Below are 14,351 nucleotides of genomic sequence, written 5' to 3' on the forward strand. Positions count from 1 at the left end.
TATTATATACTGTGCTCATCCAAGTTTTTCTCTCACATAACAGCTTTTAATGATAACAGCATGCCATGATTTTAAAATAATAGCTTTAAAAAAAAAAAAGTTTATTACAATATTTTGAAACTTGTTTGCTAAATATTTGCCAACAGATCTTCACTACAGTCAGGATTCTTCCACACCAGATAATATGGATGAAACATCCATCCACATCTCAGTCCTCCCCTCCAGCAGCACAAAACACTCATGGCTCAGGGAACTGCCTCATATTTTAATGATAATAAAACTTGGAAACCAATATAGATTGGGACTATTGCTTGTAACAGGTCATTAAAATAAAAACATGAATCCAAGAGGAAAAAACTGCCTGTTTCCTTCCTCTTGCCTTAGCCTGAGAACTCCCATGGCAATGTCCATCAGACTCAGCACAGGGTGCTGCCCGAGCTTTCCCAAACCTGAAAACTCAGCAGGACCTGAGCAGTCAAACTTGGAGCATCCTTAACAAAAATAAAAGTCAAACTAAGCAGTGCCATGCCCAATTCCAGGAGGAAAAACCTGATCTTTCCACCCAAATTGCAGCCAAGCAACTGTTCCAGAGGAATAAGCCTTCAAACCCATGGGAATGTCTCTCCTGGGAGCTGTTTAAGCTTCCTTAATGCTCTTAATCCACCTTGATATTGAACTGCCAGACACTGTGGCTCCCACCTTCTCTCTTCCAAATAGCTGCTCAAGGCTCTGAGCGTTTCTCTTCCCTCAGTGTAGATCCTGACAGCTTTAGGACACTGATCAAGTTTTCCACAACTGTGTTTGTGTCCTTCCACCTCGCTGGAGGTGAAAACTGCTCATGAACTTTGAGAAAAAAACAATGTTTTGGGGCAGGTGTGTAAAAAAATCTATTATCCGTGTGTGTGTCCTTCAGCTTCCCTAACTCTCTGTGTGAAACAAAAATTCCTGCTTCATGGAAGTTAATTACCTGGTGCTCCTAACAATAGGTGTGTGCACTATGGATCACTACAAAATTACCTTAGAATTACATTTTCATTGCCTAAAAGATTTCAAGGCAAAAAAAATGAGCCTTTATATTAGAAAGGTTGATACTGTGTACAAAGCTGTTCATGTAAAGGGGAAAAAAGGGTTAATTTTTTTTTCATTTTAAACCAGCCTGAACTGAGAAAACTTCTCACTCTAGGGAGTAAACAGAATTTTGCCATCTTAGATATTAACATTATCTGTCCAATGTCTGAATTGGAATTATTATAAAATATTTTATAGGTGAATTTACCCCCAAACTGTTCAGCAGTAGAAGCTGGTGAAGGATTTAACTCCCCAGTGACTTGGAAAATGAGTGAGAGCAGCAGGCTGGGATGTTCTGCTGGTTGCAGAAGAAAGATTATGGGTTTGAACTTCCAGAACTTGAAATCACCCTGGAATGGCTCAGCCCATCCATCTTGTCAGAGCACAATCACCAGGGAGAAATGTTCCAGCTGGATTCTCCTCATGGAGAAAGAAGGAACCTCCTACGAGGTGTTCCCTGAGACACTTCCAAGCCTAGAAATTTGCCCTGTACTTCTTCAGATCTGAAATAGGTCAAATTTGGGAACTTTCCATATTTTTTCCAATGAAACCCACAATGTGCCAGATTTTCAGGAATTACAGCACTTGGGGAGATGTATTGTTTCTGTCACAGTGAACAGGAACAAAGGGGTGCCTGAGCTGCTGTTGGCAGGATTATTTTAATGCTACTTCAATTCTGTGCAGAAATTATGAAATCCCTAAATCACTGATTATGGGCTGCGACCAAAACACATTGACTTAGACCAATTCACACCCATTGTCCCAGAGTCACACTTGTGACTTCATCAGGATTCCTGCTCCATTCCCACCTAACTGCCTCCACCAGAGGGTTCAGATAACAGCAGGAACAACAGGAGATACATTTCTTTTAAGGAATTGGGCCTCAAATCATATTCCAATCATTTTCCTTTGCAGAAAGGCTTTTTTAGCCTAAAACTGCTGCCTCTGGAAGCAGGACAGCTGTTTGTGCCATATTTGTAAGGGTTAGTTCTACTCTCTCCAGTTATCAGCCACAGTGAACCATAATATCATTAGCAGTTTGTCCATTACCATGGATCTTCACCTTCCTCTTGCAAAATCCCAAATGATCAATTTTCAAATGCAATACCCAGGGATGATTTGATAAATACTTCACTCCTGTTACCACGTTTTTCTTTTTTTAGAAGCCAGTTAGTTACATTTTGGAGCTTCAACTTCTTGGCATTTTAGCAAAACCAGTAACTAATGTTTAAATCCCAGCATCCTCCAATCCATCTGAACCTTCCAGAATTCCACTTCCCATTCTCATTCTATAACAACACTGCAGGAAACTTTATTATTATCTGTTGAACCATTCATTTGTCTTCCCCAGCCTTCATCTTCTCTGTGACATCGATCTGAACCAAAAAATATTTCCAGGAATGTTCTCCTTATCGAGGTTTGAAATTACCAAAGTATCTCCTGATCCCATTCTTCAGTCCTTACAGAAAGCTTCCAGGATGTTTTGAACAACACCAGAAATAATTACATCTATTCATGCATTTGTATTTCAAAAGAACCAAAAGTCATATTGACACAATAATTCTAAAGAGCACACAGTTGAACACTCTTACAATCTGACAATCTCTCCTCGCTTGGCCACTTCACACTCCTACTTCTTATGACTATTTAATTACAAATTGTTGGTCTAAAATATTTACATCTTTATCAACAAATATATGTATGAAGCATTTCAAAGGAAGTGCAAAAGATCTTTAAAATCTGGTATCACTGTCAGGACGCTGTAGCAAAAAAACCAACAAACACTTGTCACATATTTTAGGAATCCTTCAAAAATAACATGGAAAACATGACAATGTTGCAGAACTTTTGCATTCTGTGATGAAACACAGAGTCAGTTTATAACTGAGTATATAAATTTTGGTGTATTCTGAGAAGGCAAATCTTTACACAGACCTCGAAAACCTTGTTTTCATAGCACAGACTGGGATTTTAGGAATTCAGCTTGGACTCTTCATGGCACTTCCAAAAAAAGGGATTCTACAGTACAAACGAGGACCATAGAAAAATATGCAGAAAATGCAATTTTGCTGTGAAATATGGATGAAAACTTAGCTGATAAATGCCACAGTGATAAAACCCTGTGACACAAACAAAGTGCCCCTAAGAGACAAGGAGGTGTCTGAAAGCAACCAGAAGCTCCAGTGGGATGATCTTTTCTGACAAAACACTGCAAATCCTAGAAAGAAAAATCCTTCCCTCCTCCAGGAAAATAGGTTAGGCAGTTTGAAACTCCTGCACAAGTGTTTTAAGGGAGCAAAAGCCTGGATAACTGGTCAAAAGGGGAAAATAATATTTGGTTGAATGTAGCCTTTATGGGAACAACTTGATGGACATTGTGTCAAAGCATTAATTTCTGTAATATTTTGTATCTCTGTGTTTGATTTTAAACTTGAGGCAGGGAAAAATCCCTGGTGGTGTGGGGTCTGCAGGCTACAGGTGTTTAATTGAAAGGGGAATTTGTCACACACACAAACTCACTACAAAAACAGCTTTACAGAATATGATCCATGCCGAATCCTGGCACTGCCCATGAGAATAAAATTATCTCACTTTAGCCCAACACCAAAACAGGGCTGTGATTTCAGATTGTATTTGACTTTTACTGCATTCAACAATTCTAAATTCTAATAAATAAATAAATTCTAAAATTTCTAAGTTTGATTTGAAGCATAAAAGAAGAACATTTTGATGGTCACCTATATGGCAAAAGCATTCCAAAGGTAAGCTTTGGATTTCGTTTCAGTTCATCAGCATTTAAAAGGTTAATTAATCCCACATTCTCTCATGTTTTCAAGCTGTGCTACCCATGCAACTCTAAAGTACATCAATAGTTTTGGAACAGAGGAAAAAATGCAAAAGAGTGGATGATTTTTAGTAATTTTATTATCTGTCCACAGCAACAAAACTGAAAATTTGTATTAAAACTCTTTTGGAATATTATGAGTTTCACATGAATCATGCACATGAAAGTAAAAATACTTTAAGGCAGTTATTTACCTTTTCTAAAATAAAATAATTTAGGCTGCCATCCAGTACTTGCACTTTTCCCCAAAGGAAAGCAAAGCTGGCTGGTAAGGAGGACAGCCCTGGGAGAGATTAATTTCTTGCCATTTTGGTCCTTTTTTGGTTCAGTTATGCAAGGACAGTGCCTGAATGGGGTCTTCTCTTCCTTCAGAGTTTCAAAGGGGGAATGACTTAGACCACAAGGAAAGATGAAAGAGATCATGACAAGGATTCTCTCTGTTGGTGTCACTCCTGATATTACAAACCCCACTTTTTTCTCTCTTTACATTAAAAAAATGCTTCTCTCTGTGCTCTGAATGAGTCCTGCACAAAACCTCCTTTCCTATCACGTTGGGTTTTGTGTTGATTCAGTGCTAAGAGTGGGAATAGCAAAGGCACAGCTGAAATCCTCAATTCCTAGCGGTGCTCTGGAGAGAAAAATGAGACATTGCTGGGTTTTAATTCTCCTCATTATTCCCTGGAAGGAAAAGTTATATTTGTGCTGCCTCTAGGCAAAGTCCCATCCCACATGAACAAAAGACTGAAGCGAAGATCACATCCATTTCATCTCCTCCTGCTCTCCACAGATGCTTAAGTCCCTGACACTGTGTCTTCAGTGCTCATATGTCACAGTAAATGATTCATTAAAAATGCAGAGACAGATTGATCTCGGAAGGGGGGAAGAGAGATCTGGAGTTTGAGGCGAAAGGAAAATAGAAATGAGGAGCCAAAAGGTGAAAAAGGGAAACACCCCCCAAATTCACATGAGAAAGACATTTAAAAATAAAGAGGAGACAGCAACTGTGCTGACATTTAATATGTCTGCTTAGGATAAAACTCATCCTTTTACTAGCAATAAAACAACAGCCTAGCCCAAAGCCCTTGAAGCATTCTGCATCAAGTACCTCATAAAAACGGTTGGCAATTTCTCCTGAGGTCTGTACAAGATCTGCACCAAACTACCTTCTTTTTTCAGTGTAATTAAATGGGAGCAAACCCCTAAGAGCTCCCTGATCCCAGCCACCAGCTCTCATCCTAATTCATGGACCACTGACTCCCATTCAGCCTCAGAAGTGGGAAGGAAAAGGGAGGAATAAACTCCACTTGTGATTCCTGCAGTGCTGATAAACAGGTGATTGACAAGAGTAACTCAACAGAATTCCTGTGTTTGTGATATTTCCTGGATGGCCAGAAGGATTTACTGTGCTACAGAAATCCTGCAAGCAAAAAACCCACCCCTGCCTAAGGATAAAAAGCTCCTTGAGTAAGAGACACCTCCTTGCCATGACATCCATACAAATTCCCTTATATAGGTGACACATTTATTCCATTTTTATCAAAAACAATCGGTGAAATAGGAATATGGACCTTAATTTACATTCTGTAGGCAAAAGGAAAAAACCCAACAACTAAGCCAAATCCCTGCAATGGGAAGTACATATATAAATATATATTCACACACACACCAGCAATATTTTTAGCTGTAATTTCCTACTCATGTGGCAACATGACCAGCGTTGTGAAGAAGCTGAGCCAAGTGAAAACACAACCTGCAGAACAGGTCACGTTTAAATATTCTGCTATTGAAGAATATTAAAAACTACAGATTAAGTAGGAGTGTTGTAACACTTAACATTAATTAACGCTTGTAAATCATTCTGAAATACTTGGATAAAAGATGGTATAAAAGGTGTTGCCACATGTCTTGATGCTTCTAGATGTGCACAAGCCCTGACATCTTATTTTGCGTTTGGGATGTTTCAAATCATAAAAAAAAAATATGGTCACTGGATGAATTTAATGTTGGGAAGCGCTGGGACTCGACAGAGAAACACCAAGGATGTCTGATTAAGAACTTAAGCACAGAGCTAGAAGTAAATAAACTGAAATAGATCAATTTCTTCGTGTTTGAACCATGGTGGATCACCAGGTCTAAGTACTGATCTGTGAGATAGCAGAGCTTGGCAACGTTGCTAAGCCTTGACTTAGCTGTATATTCATATGTGTGAAATATAGATAATTTTCCTTCCAGTGTAGTACCATCAAGTATTCAAATCCCCCCCAAAAAAACCCTCAGTCCATGCCACCAAACAGTTTGAAAAGGAATCAATTAATACCTATCTGGGGTTGGTGAACAGCCTAACCAGTCCTCAGAGAACTTGGTACTACTTGTTTGTGCAATTCCAGGTCTTTACAGAATAGAGAGATTAAAGGCCAGCGCTAAGGCCCCTGTGCTTTCCCACATGGATGTCCAGATCTAAGAGCCATGTATTCCTTTTTATCCAGAGACAAGTGATGTATTTTATTTATTAAAAAAAAGTGTAGGGAGTGACACCAAACTCATGAAGGAGCAGAACCACCATCCTTAATGGGAATAATTTAGTGCAAAGTGTTTTATCTACAGGGACACAAAGTACCACCAATACACACATCCCCAAAAGGTGACAACACTGGACCTTATCCATCCATCCTGCTCTCTCCCTTCCCTATCCCAGCACAAGTTCAGCTTTATACCAATGTCCTGGAGCACAGACCCTTTGTCCTGCTCTCATCTGTAGCACAAAGCAGTGCTGTCCTCATCTCAGGAGCTTCTAAAAGCTCTCTCACTCCAGATAAATCCTGTGAACTGCCTGTCCACAGCAGCCAAAGGACAAACAGTGATAGGAAACAGAAGTTTACTGTGATTTCAGAGGAGGCTGAGCAAGGTGCCAGTGCTGGGAAGCTTGGCCACCAGAGCACCCTGTCCTTCAGGGTGGCCAGCACGGTGGAGTTAATTACAGCAGAATTAATTACCTGGACATGACACGGCAGGGAGGCACAGCCACCTGTTAATGGAGCATCTCGGTGTGATGGAGCCCTAAACACACTGCAGGTGCCTCCTGTACCTGGGGGAGCCTACCAGAAACACGGAGAGAAGAGTGAGGGGACAATGGGGAATGGATTTAAATTTAAAAGAGGGCAGGGTCAGATTGGATATTGCAAGCAAATCCTGCCCTGTGAGGGTGGGCAGGCCCTGGCACAGGGTGCCCAGAGAAGCTGTGGCTGCCCCTGGATCTCTGGAAGTGTCCAAGGCCAGGCTGGATGGAGCTTGGAGCAGCTTGGGACAGTGGAAGGTGTCCCTGCCATGGCAGGGATGGAATGGATGAGCTTTAAGTTCCTTTCAAACCAAACCATTCTGTGACCCTGACTGCATGCCATGGCAGCAGTGATGCTCCTGGGGAATATTCCCACAGCAGGGATCACCACAGCCGTGGCTCTCACCTGGACTACGTGTAGGACATTTTCAGGGACGTTCTCAGGCTGGGCTGGCGGTGACACGGAGGAGCAGGCCCACATTTGACCCCGTGGCAGCACCCCACCTCACTCCGTTGTGTTACACCGCTGTGAGCCCTCCCAGCCAGGTCCCACCGCGTGGCCGCCGGCAGCGTTTTGCCCCCATCACCTAAGCCTGGGAGCACGGCACAGCCCCCCAGCACCTGGCAGGAGCCCCGCGAAGGTGAATTAGCGGCGCTGGGGGTCGGGGCGGAGCGGGGCTCGGTGCCGGAGGGGCCGCGCCCTGAGGGGCGGGAAGGGCGGCCGGGAGCGCGCCCGTGAGGCGGCGCGCGCGGGCCGCGGGGGGCGGGGCCAGCGTGGGGAGCGCGCTCCGCCCCGCCGCCGATAGGAGGGGCGAGCGGGGGTGGGCGGGGCCAACCGGAGAATCCCGCGTTGTGATTGGGCCAAATCGCTGTCAATCCCGGGCCGCCACCGCGGCCGTGGGGAAGGAGGGGGAGGCGGAGAGGAAACAAAAACAATCGCCCGGGCGCCGCCATCTTGGGCCGGTTCTCCACACGCCACACGGGTGAATGGGTAGATATGAGATTACCACGGGGGAGCAGCGGCAGCAGGGCACCGAGGGCTGTTCCGCGCTGCCAGCGACACTCGGCGGGCTCTAGGCACGGCCGCCGCCGCCCGGAGAGAATCCCCCGGCTCGGCCTTTTCGCCTCGCCAGCCCCTAAGCTGCACTGCTGGAGGGACAAAGTTGGGCTGAGCCGCGCTGCCTCCGCCGCCCGGGAGACCGGAGTGTCGAGCCGGGGTCAGAGTTAGGGGAGAGGGTGCCGAGGGGATCGCTCCCCGCTCCGCCGTGTGGGAGGCGCGGGGAGAAGGCTCAGCCTCCCCGCCCCTGCCGTCTCCTGCTGCTCGCTCCCGGGAGGAAAAGAAAAAAGAGGAAAAGAAAAAAAAAAAAAAAAGGCAAGAACCGGATCGAGCTCGGCGGGTGGATTGTGCGGCGTGTCGGTGTGAGCAGCGGCGGGGCGGCGAGCAGGAGATGTGTCGGTGAGGGGGAGAGCAGCGAGGATCGCCAGGAGCCGTGAGGGGCGAGAGCAGCCTGGCTCCATCCAGCCCAGCCCGCCGACAGGCACAGCCGCTCCCTGCCCGAGCAGCGCGGCTCTCGGCAAGGCTTTGCCACAAAGAATATACCACCCTCCTCCCCAGCGCCTGGATACTGCTTTTTCTTTTTTTTCTTTTTTTTTTTTTTTTTCTTTGGTACCCCCTCCCCAGCCACTCTCGTGTGTTTAAATACCAAATATAGCCTCTCGCGGGGGGAGGGGATGGAAATCTCCTAGAAGAATTGGAAATCTTGCCGGGATTCGGGAGTGCTGGTGCTGGAGAAGGGCGGCGAAGACGGGGGGATGCGCTGCTCTCGCTGCCTGCCCAAGGACTAGAGATTTGCCACTTCCCGACGAGCCCGAAGGTTTGTTTGTTCCCAGACTGTTGTTTCCCCCTTTCCCCTCTCCTGGGCTACGCTAAACCCCTCAGCATTTATTAAAGAAAACCCACGTGTAGCTGGTGGCTGGTCTTTAAGGTAGTTCTTCATCGACAAACTGACAAAACTTCCTCCCTTCGCCCCGAGGTTTGGAACTGGAATGGAGCTGCTTTTCTCCCCAACACTACACGGGGTGTGAAGGGGGGGAGGCAGGACGAAAACATCGCCCTGGACTGATCCCATCCGACCCCCCGACACTCGCACCCACCAGGGATGATCCTTCACGGCGCCTGATGTAGAAAACACTTGGAGACTCAGAGACTTCGTCGTGCTCAGCAGCTTAATCGTTGACTTACTTCGTTTTGGTTTTTATTTTTTTTTTTTATTTTTTAAAGTGGATTCGTAGCATTACTTTTATGAATTGAATTTTGCCACCGTTTGTACAGAAGCCAAATGACACGTGTGTTTTGAAACACGGTTCCAAATATATTTATCCCTCCCTCAACCCGGATTCTCTCTAGAAAGAGCCGCGGGGAGGTCGTCAGTGTCTCAACAAACCTGATTTTTAGTGTTTTATGAACACTACCTGCTGCAGAAATGTTGCTATAAATTGCTTTATAACGGTTCAGCAAGAAGGGAGATTTTTTTCCAGCTTGCAGGACCCAGAAAACTGGATACTTAAAGTCACTTAAATGTTTTAACAGCATTGGAAAATGGGAGCTGCTACTAAGTTGGCGTTCGCTGTTTTTCTTATCTCTTGTTCATCAGGTAAGTGAATGTTCCTGGATTTGTCACGTTAAACGGAAGGCTTTGGGGTCAGCATTTGAAAACTTGGGCTGGCTCTGTATGAATGAGGAGAAATCTTCCTTTTTTTTTTTCAAGAGGCAAATGTTCGTGGATGGCAGCGACTGCAAAGGCAGGAGCTGCTTTCGTGTTTATTCTTAACATTATGTACCGTGAGTACTTGAAAAGCGCACAGCGCTTGGATTTCAAATCAATTGTGTGGAATAAATGTGGAGACATAACCACCTAGTGTCACATAAGTAACCTGGCAGCGCAGTTATTGGTGTTGGATGCTGGTTTTAAATAAGAGCTGCCCAGCTGAAATGCTCTTTCCTTCGGTTTGATCTCCCTTACTCCTATTCACTGGCGAATAGCGACCTTCGTTAATGCTTCATTAATTTAGAATAGGTGCCGCTCTGAAAGGCTGAGCTCATCCTTTGGTGATAGCGAGGGGTGTGTGCTGTAGAGATGTACCGACAGAACTGCGGTGAGAAGCCAGGCTTTCCGTTTCTAAACAGCAATTTGTATTTTGCTACTCATTATGGCGCTCCCTTGTAGCGCAGAAAAACAAATCTACTAATTTTCTCTTTAAAACAGCGGAATTTGAGGTCCAGACAGCAGCTCTGAGTCCTGGGAAGCGAGCGGGGTGTGAGGACTTCCCCACGCTTCTCCAGGAGGAAAATGGTTATGGCAGCAACCAGTGGTTGGGCAACTGTTGGTCCATTTGTGCTTGGAGCTCCATCAGTCTCGCAAAAAACGCTCTTACGAGCTGTGTGAGCACCTAATAGGAGTTTACAAGCCAGCCTGGCACTCTGTGCCTGCGTTTGGAACGTGTCTTTAGTGCTCCGTGTTGGTTTTTTAGCATCCTTGCAGGGTGTGCAAAGCTACACTTGTTTATCAGGCTAAAAGCTCCCAGACAAGTGCTCAGCTTCCCCGGGTGACCGGGGGAAGGGAGTAATGAGATGCCTGTAAAGATGCCTTTTAAATTTTCAGCGTTGGGAGGTGGAGGATTTTGCTGAAGAGGCCGTTTTGCTGTGGTTAGTAAATGGATAAGTCTCGTCTTGTGTCTGTAGTGCTATCGATCCGCGCCGTGTGCGCTAAATGTGCTGTGAAATGGCGAGCGCTGCCAGGGAGAAACCCAAAAACCCTGCCTCTTCCAACCCGAGAAACGACACAGCGGTCTAAGGACAGCCAGAAGGTTGTTCGGGAGGTTTCATTTTTATTCTTCTTTTGGAAGAAAACATCATTTTTGACAGCTTTTGCCTTGCAGTAGGAGACGTGTGTGTCGTCTTTTCCTAATGCCTGATTTTGCAGCTCAGCAGCGTTCCTCTTAATTCAGCAATATGTTTTGTAGGGAAACTTTTTTCCCCCTCTCACTAACAGTTTCTGAAAGACTTGCTGCCATCTGCTCTCCATGTCTGTCTCTCTTCCACGTCCACCTCTAAGATCCTTTTGCCTAGAGCACAGAATAGTGGTTTTTGTTGACATTACCTATCAGACTTCAGAAAAAGAACAGCTAAGCAATAAAGAACGCCTTTTCTTTAACATTTCTAGCTCGGGTTGTCCTTGGTAAGGTGAAAAGAATGTTTCTCTTGCTTGTGAAGAATTAATCTTTGCTAAATGAGCAGGAAACTGCCTGCAATCCGGGCTGCCTCTCATGTTAATGACATTGTTTTGGTGGTTATTCCAGTATAACACATTAAGTGTTCCGGTACTTAACAATTATTATACTATTTTCTACTCACACCAGGACTGCAGACACTCTAAAATTTTAGGCAGGTCTAAAAATAAATAAATTCAACAGCAAACTGCTTGGTTTATGGTAAAAAATACAAGATTATATAAGATTTTAAGCCTGAAGTGCAGGCTTTTTTATGAGTAGTGTTTCTTAACTGACTTATTTCAGTTTAAAACCCTACCTGCTGGATTGGTTCTAACATCATCATCAGCAGAAGTTTGTTTTCCTGTCTTTAGTGTGAAAATCTGCCCAGGTTCTTTATTTCAGAATATTGGCAATGGTTGAGGAAATCCTAGAGTTCAGCTGTGGAGGTGCCTGGTTTGCCTCTCTGGTGTGCAGCTCCAGCTCCTCACAGGCTGTTTCAGAGAGTGGAAGGGGGTTGGTTTGCTGTATTTGTTCATTTATTTTTAAATACAGCTATTTTCTGCAGATGTTTACATAGCCAATTAATACCGGGCTTCTTTTAATAGGTGAAAATGTTGTGGGTTTTTTCTGCGTGGTTGGTGTGGAAGTGCTCTTTAGGTTCAAAGCAATTTATTTTACTATCTGTAAACTGCTGTACGAAATCCTGTAAATGTACTGCAAATGGACAGGAATTTCCAGTGAGTTTAATCATCTTTGTTCAGGGAGTGAAAATATTTCCCCGTTCTGACTAAGATATTTGAAAAGGAGCATCTGTGTTGTTATTAGGCTTTCAAATGTTTGTAGCTGCTTGGCTAAAAGTGGGTGTAGCTTTGCACCCATTTGTAGGAACTCCAGAGGCTGAGATGAATGCATATTAACTAAACATGAAAAGCAAGTGCCCGGGTCAAGGTTCTCCATGTGCCCTCTAATATACTTCTGAGATAAACCTGAGTGTATATTTGATTTAAGAAGGAACAGCAGATCCTGAAGCAGTAATAAAATACTTCAGAACAAGCTTCCTATGCCTCTGCTGTAGGTGAGGCAAGATTGGAGGGGAGCTTAGCAAGAAAACTTGTGACTGAAACAGCTTGTTCATCAAAGAAGGTTCTCTTTAGATATTATCTGTGTGCTCCCCTCCCCCGGGGAAGTGTGGTTGTGTTCTGGTGTTTTTGTGATTGCTGAGCTACACTTCTGGACATTTCAGGGACAGAGAATGGGCACTTTCATCATTTTCTGGGATTTTGGGAATATATTCCCCATGCAGCTGAAAGTGTTGGAGATGCTGAAATAGTGGATTTTCTTCAACCAGAATCTTAGTTTTAAATCTCATCGTGCCTTTTGTTACTCACAACCTCCTTATTTCCCAACCCACCATCTCTCCTGAGATACCTGCTCTGCCTTTGGTACCTGGGTGGTCCATCTTCAAAGGAGCTCTGCAATCTTCTACAGGCAACAAGACCTGTATTTTGTAGAACTTCAAATAAAATCATGCAAACAATCACCTGAGCAGAAGGAACCATATCAGAAAAGTGTTGGTCCTCTCTGCTTCTCCTAATGCCAAATCATTGCCAAGCCACTCAGAAAGTCTTGAGTGATTTAGCTGAAGGTAGTGGCATGTCAAGGATACCTTTGTAGTTGAAGTAGTATTTTCACTGCATGGAGAATGTTTTCTTTTCTGATTTTTAAGTTATTATTTCCCTGTCTTACAGCGATTATTATCAGAGAAATTATTTTTTAAATTGTGTCTCCCCCCAAGAAAATAATTCTATCTAGAACTGAAAAACCTGCTCTACATGGTATGACTTTAGAAGCTGAGTGGTTGGATATTTTGAAGGAATTGAGGTGGGACATGAGGCATTTTCCCTTGATTTTACCTGTGTAATGTCTTTTTTTTACTGTCCTTTCATTATTAATTCAGTAGCCCATGAAAATCCTGCCAAAGGTTTGGGAACGTTTGTGAAATTGTCTCTGCTGCTGTGTTCCCTGTGAACTGTCCATGATTGGGGTTGGACTCTAATCACTTTATTCACTTTATTGCACAGGCAGGGCAATAAAGCACTTCAGACTTAGTACTGCTTTTAAAGTGAAGATACCTTCATTTTATCAGAGTGTACAATTTTTTATATTAAATATGTTACCATTGGACACTACCCCAGCACTCCTGAAGTTACAGTTAGAGCAGGACTTGTATTATTAAATAAACCTATTTAATACTGTTTTCAAGCATAGATTGAGTTATGTAGAGGTTGATGTTATAAATGATTACAGCTCAAAAAATCTGTTAACTATTTCTAAGTAATCTGTTAATACTTAACAGTTTCAAACCCTAAATCTTTCTGGGCTCTGAAAAGAGCTGTAATTGTGCTAATGCAACATCAGAACATGTGAGCATCGTTCTGGTACAACTCTGCTTTACAAACATTTCCGGAGAGATGCTGCTGTCATGAGTTTATTTGCATCTCTACCCTGCAGAAACAAGGCTTTTGCTTAAGAAAAAGCTTAAAGAAGTTTGTTTGCATATGCTGGGTGTAAGTTGAGGGGCAGGTGTTCTGTGTGAGGGAAAAGCTGTTTTCTGCAAGGAGAGAATTACTGTTAGCAAGAATAATACTTTTCAGCTGGGTTTAATGGAGAGTATTTTAACATTTTTTTTTTTCTTCTTCCCATTCCTACCTTTCTGGAATTTGAGGGCAAAATCCCTTAGGAGATGGGTTTGGCTGATTTGCAAATGAGGACAGACAAATACTTTTTTCCCTCTTTTTAACCAAAGACATTAATTTTTGTTGTATCATTAGTTCTAGGGAAAGATAAAAATAACAGTACCTCCAATGTTTTTCATTCCTCATCATTCTATCTTTTCTTCCAACCTTCTCCACTTGTAGTTTTTCCAGGCTGTAAAAAGAGGGAGGTTGACAAGGAATCTGATTGTGGAAGAGGTTTCTTGGTGTAGGAGAGATGCATTTCCACCACTTAATTAACTGAAAGCAGCTTAATGCAAATGCCTGCTCGAGCTGGTTGGTAGCATCCATGAGCTGTTAGCTCTCTGATGTTCCTGAAAATGAAAACTCCCTAAAA

At 43.6% G+C, this 14,351-nt stretch overlaps 1 protein-coding gene and 1 long non-coding RNA gene across 4 annotated transcripts in view; one reads left to right on the plus strand and one right to left on the minus strand.

Annotated features, from left to right (window-relative positions):
* The window catches only part of LOC146434945 (uncharacterized), a 192,760-nt gene extending 185,073 nt beyond the window's left edge, over positions 1-7,687 (minus strand). For both annotated transcript variants that reach the window (XR_014853318.1, XR_014853317.1), the window contains exons 1-2: positions 7,375-7,687; positions 6,907-7,008 (exon numbers count right to left, since the gene is read on the minus strand). This is a non-coding gene — a long non-coding RNA (uncharacterized LOC146434945). The remainder of the gene's footprint in view (positions 1-6,906; positions 7,009-7,374) is intronic.
* Positions 7,688-7,868: 181 nt separating this feature from the next.
* ACVR2A (activin A receptor type 2A) overlaps positions 7,869-14,351 on the plus strand; it is a 50,657-nt gene continuing 44,174 nt past the window's right edge. The window contains exon 1 of one of the 2 annotated variants that reach the window (XM_085067159.1): positions 7,869-9,622. In XM_085067159.1, coding sequence (XP_084923285.1) covers positions 9,568-9,622 — 55 coding nt within the window. In that variant the 5' untranslated portion in view covers positions 7,869-9,567. The remainder of the gene's footprint in view (positions 9,623-14,351) is intronic. The other variant, XM_085067160.1, reaches the window with a different exon arrangement.

The sequence above is a fragment of the Lichenostomus cassidix genome, chromosome 7 (assembly GCF_008360975.1).
Source record: "Lichenostomus cassidix isolate B80296 chromosome 7, HeHo_3.0, whole genome shotgun sequence".
Taxonomy (NCBI): Eukaryota; Metazoa; Chordata; class Aves; order Passeriformes; family Meliphagidae; genus Lichenostomus; species Lichenostomus cassidix.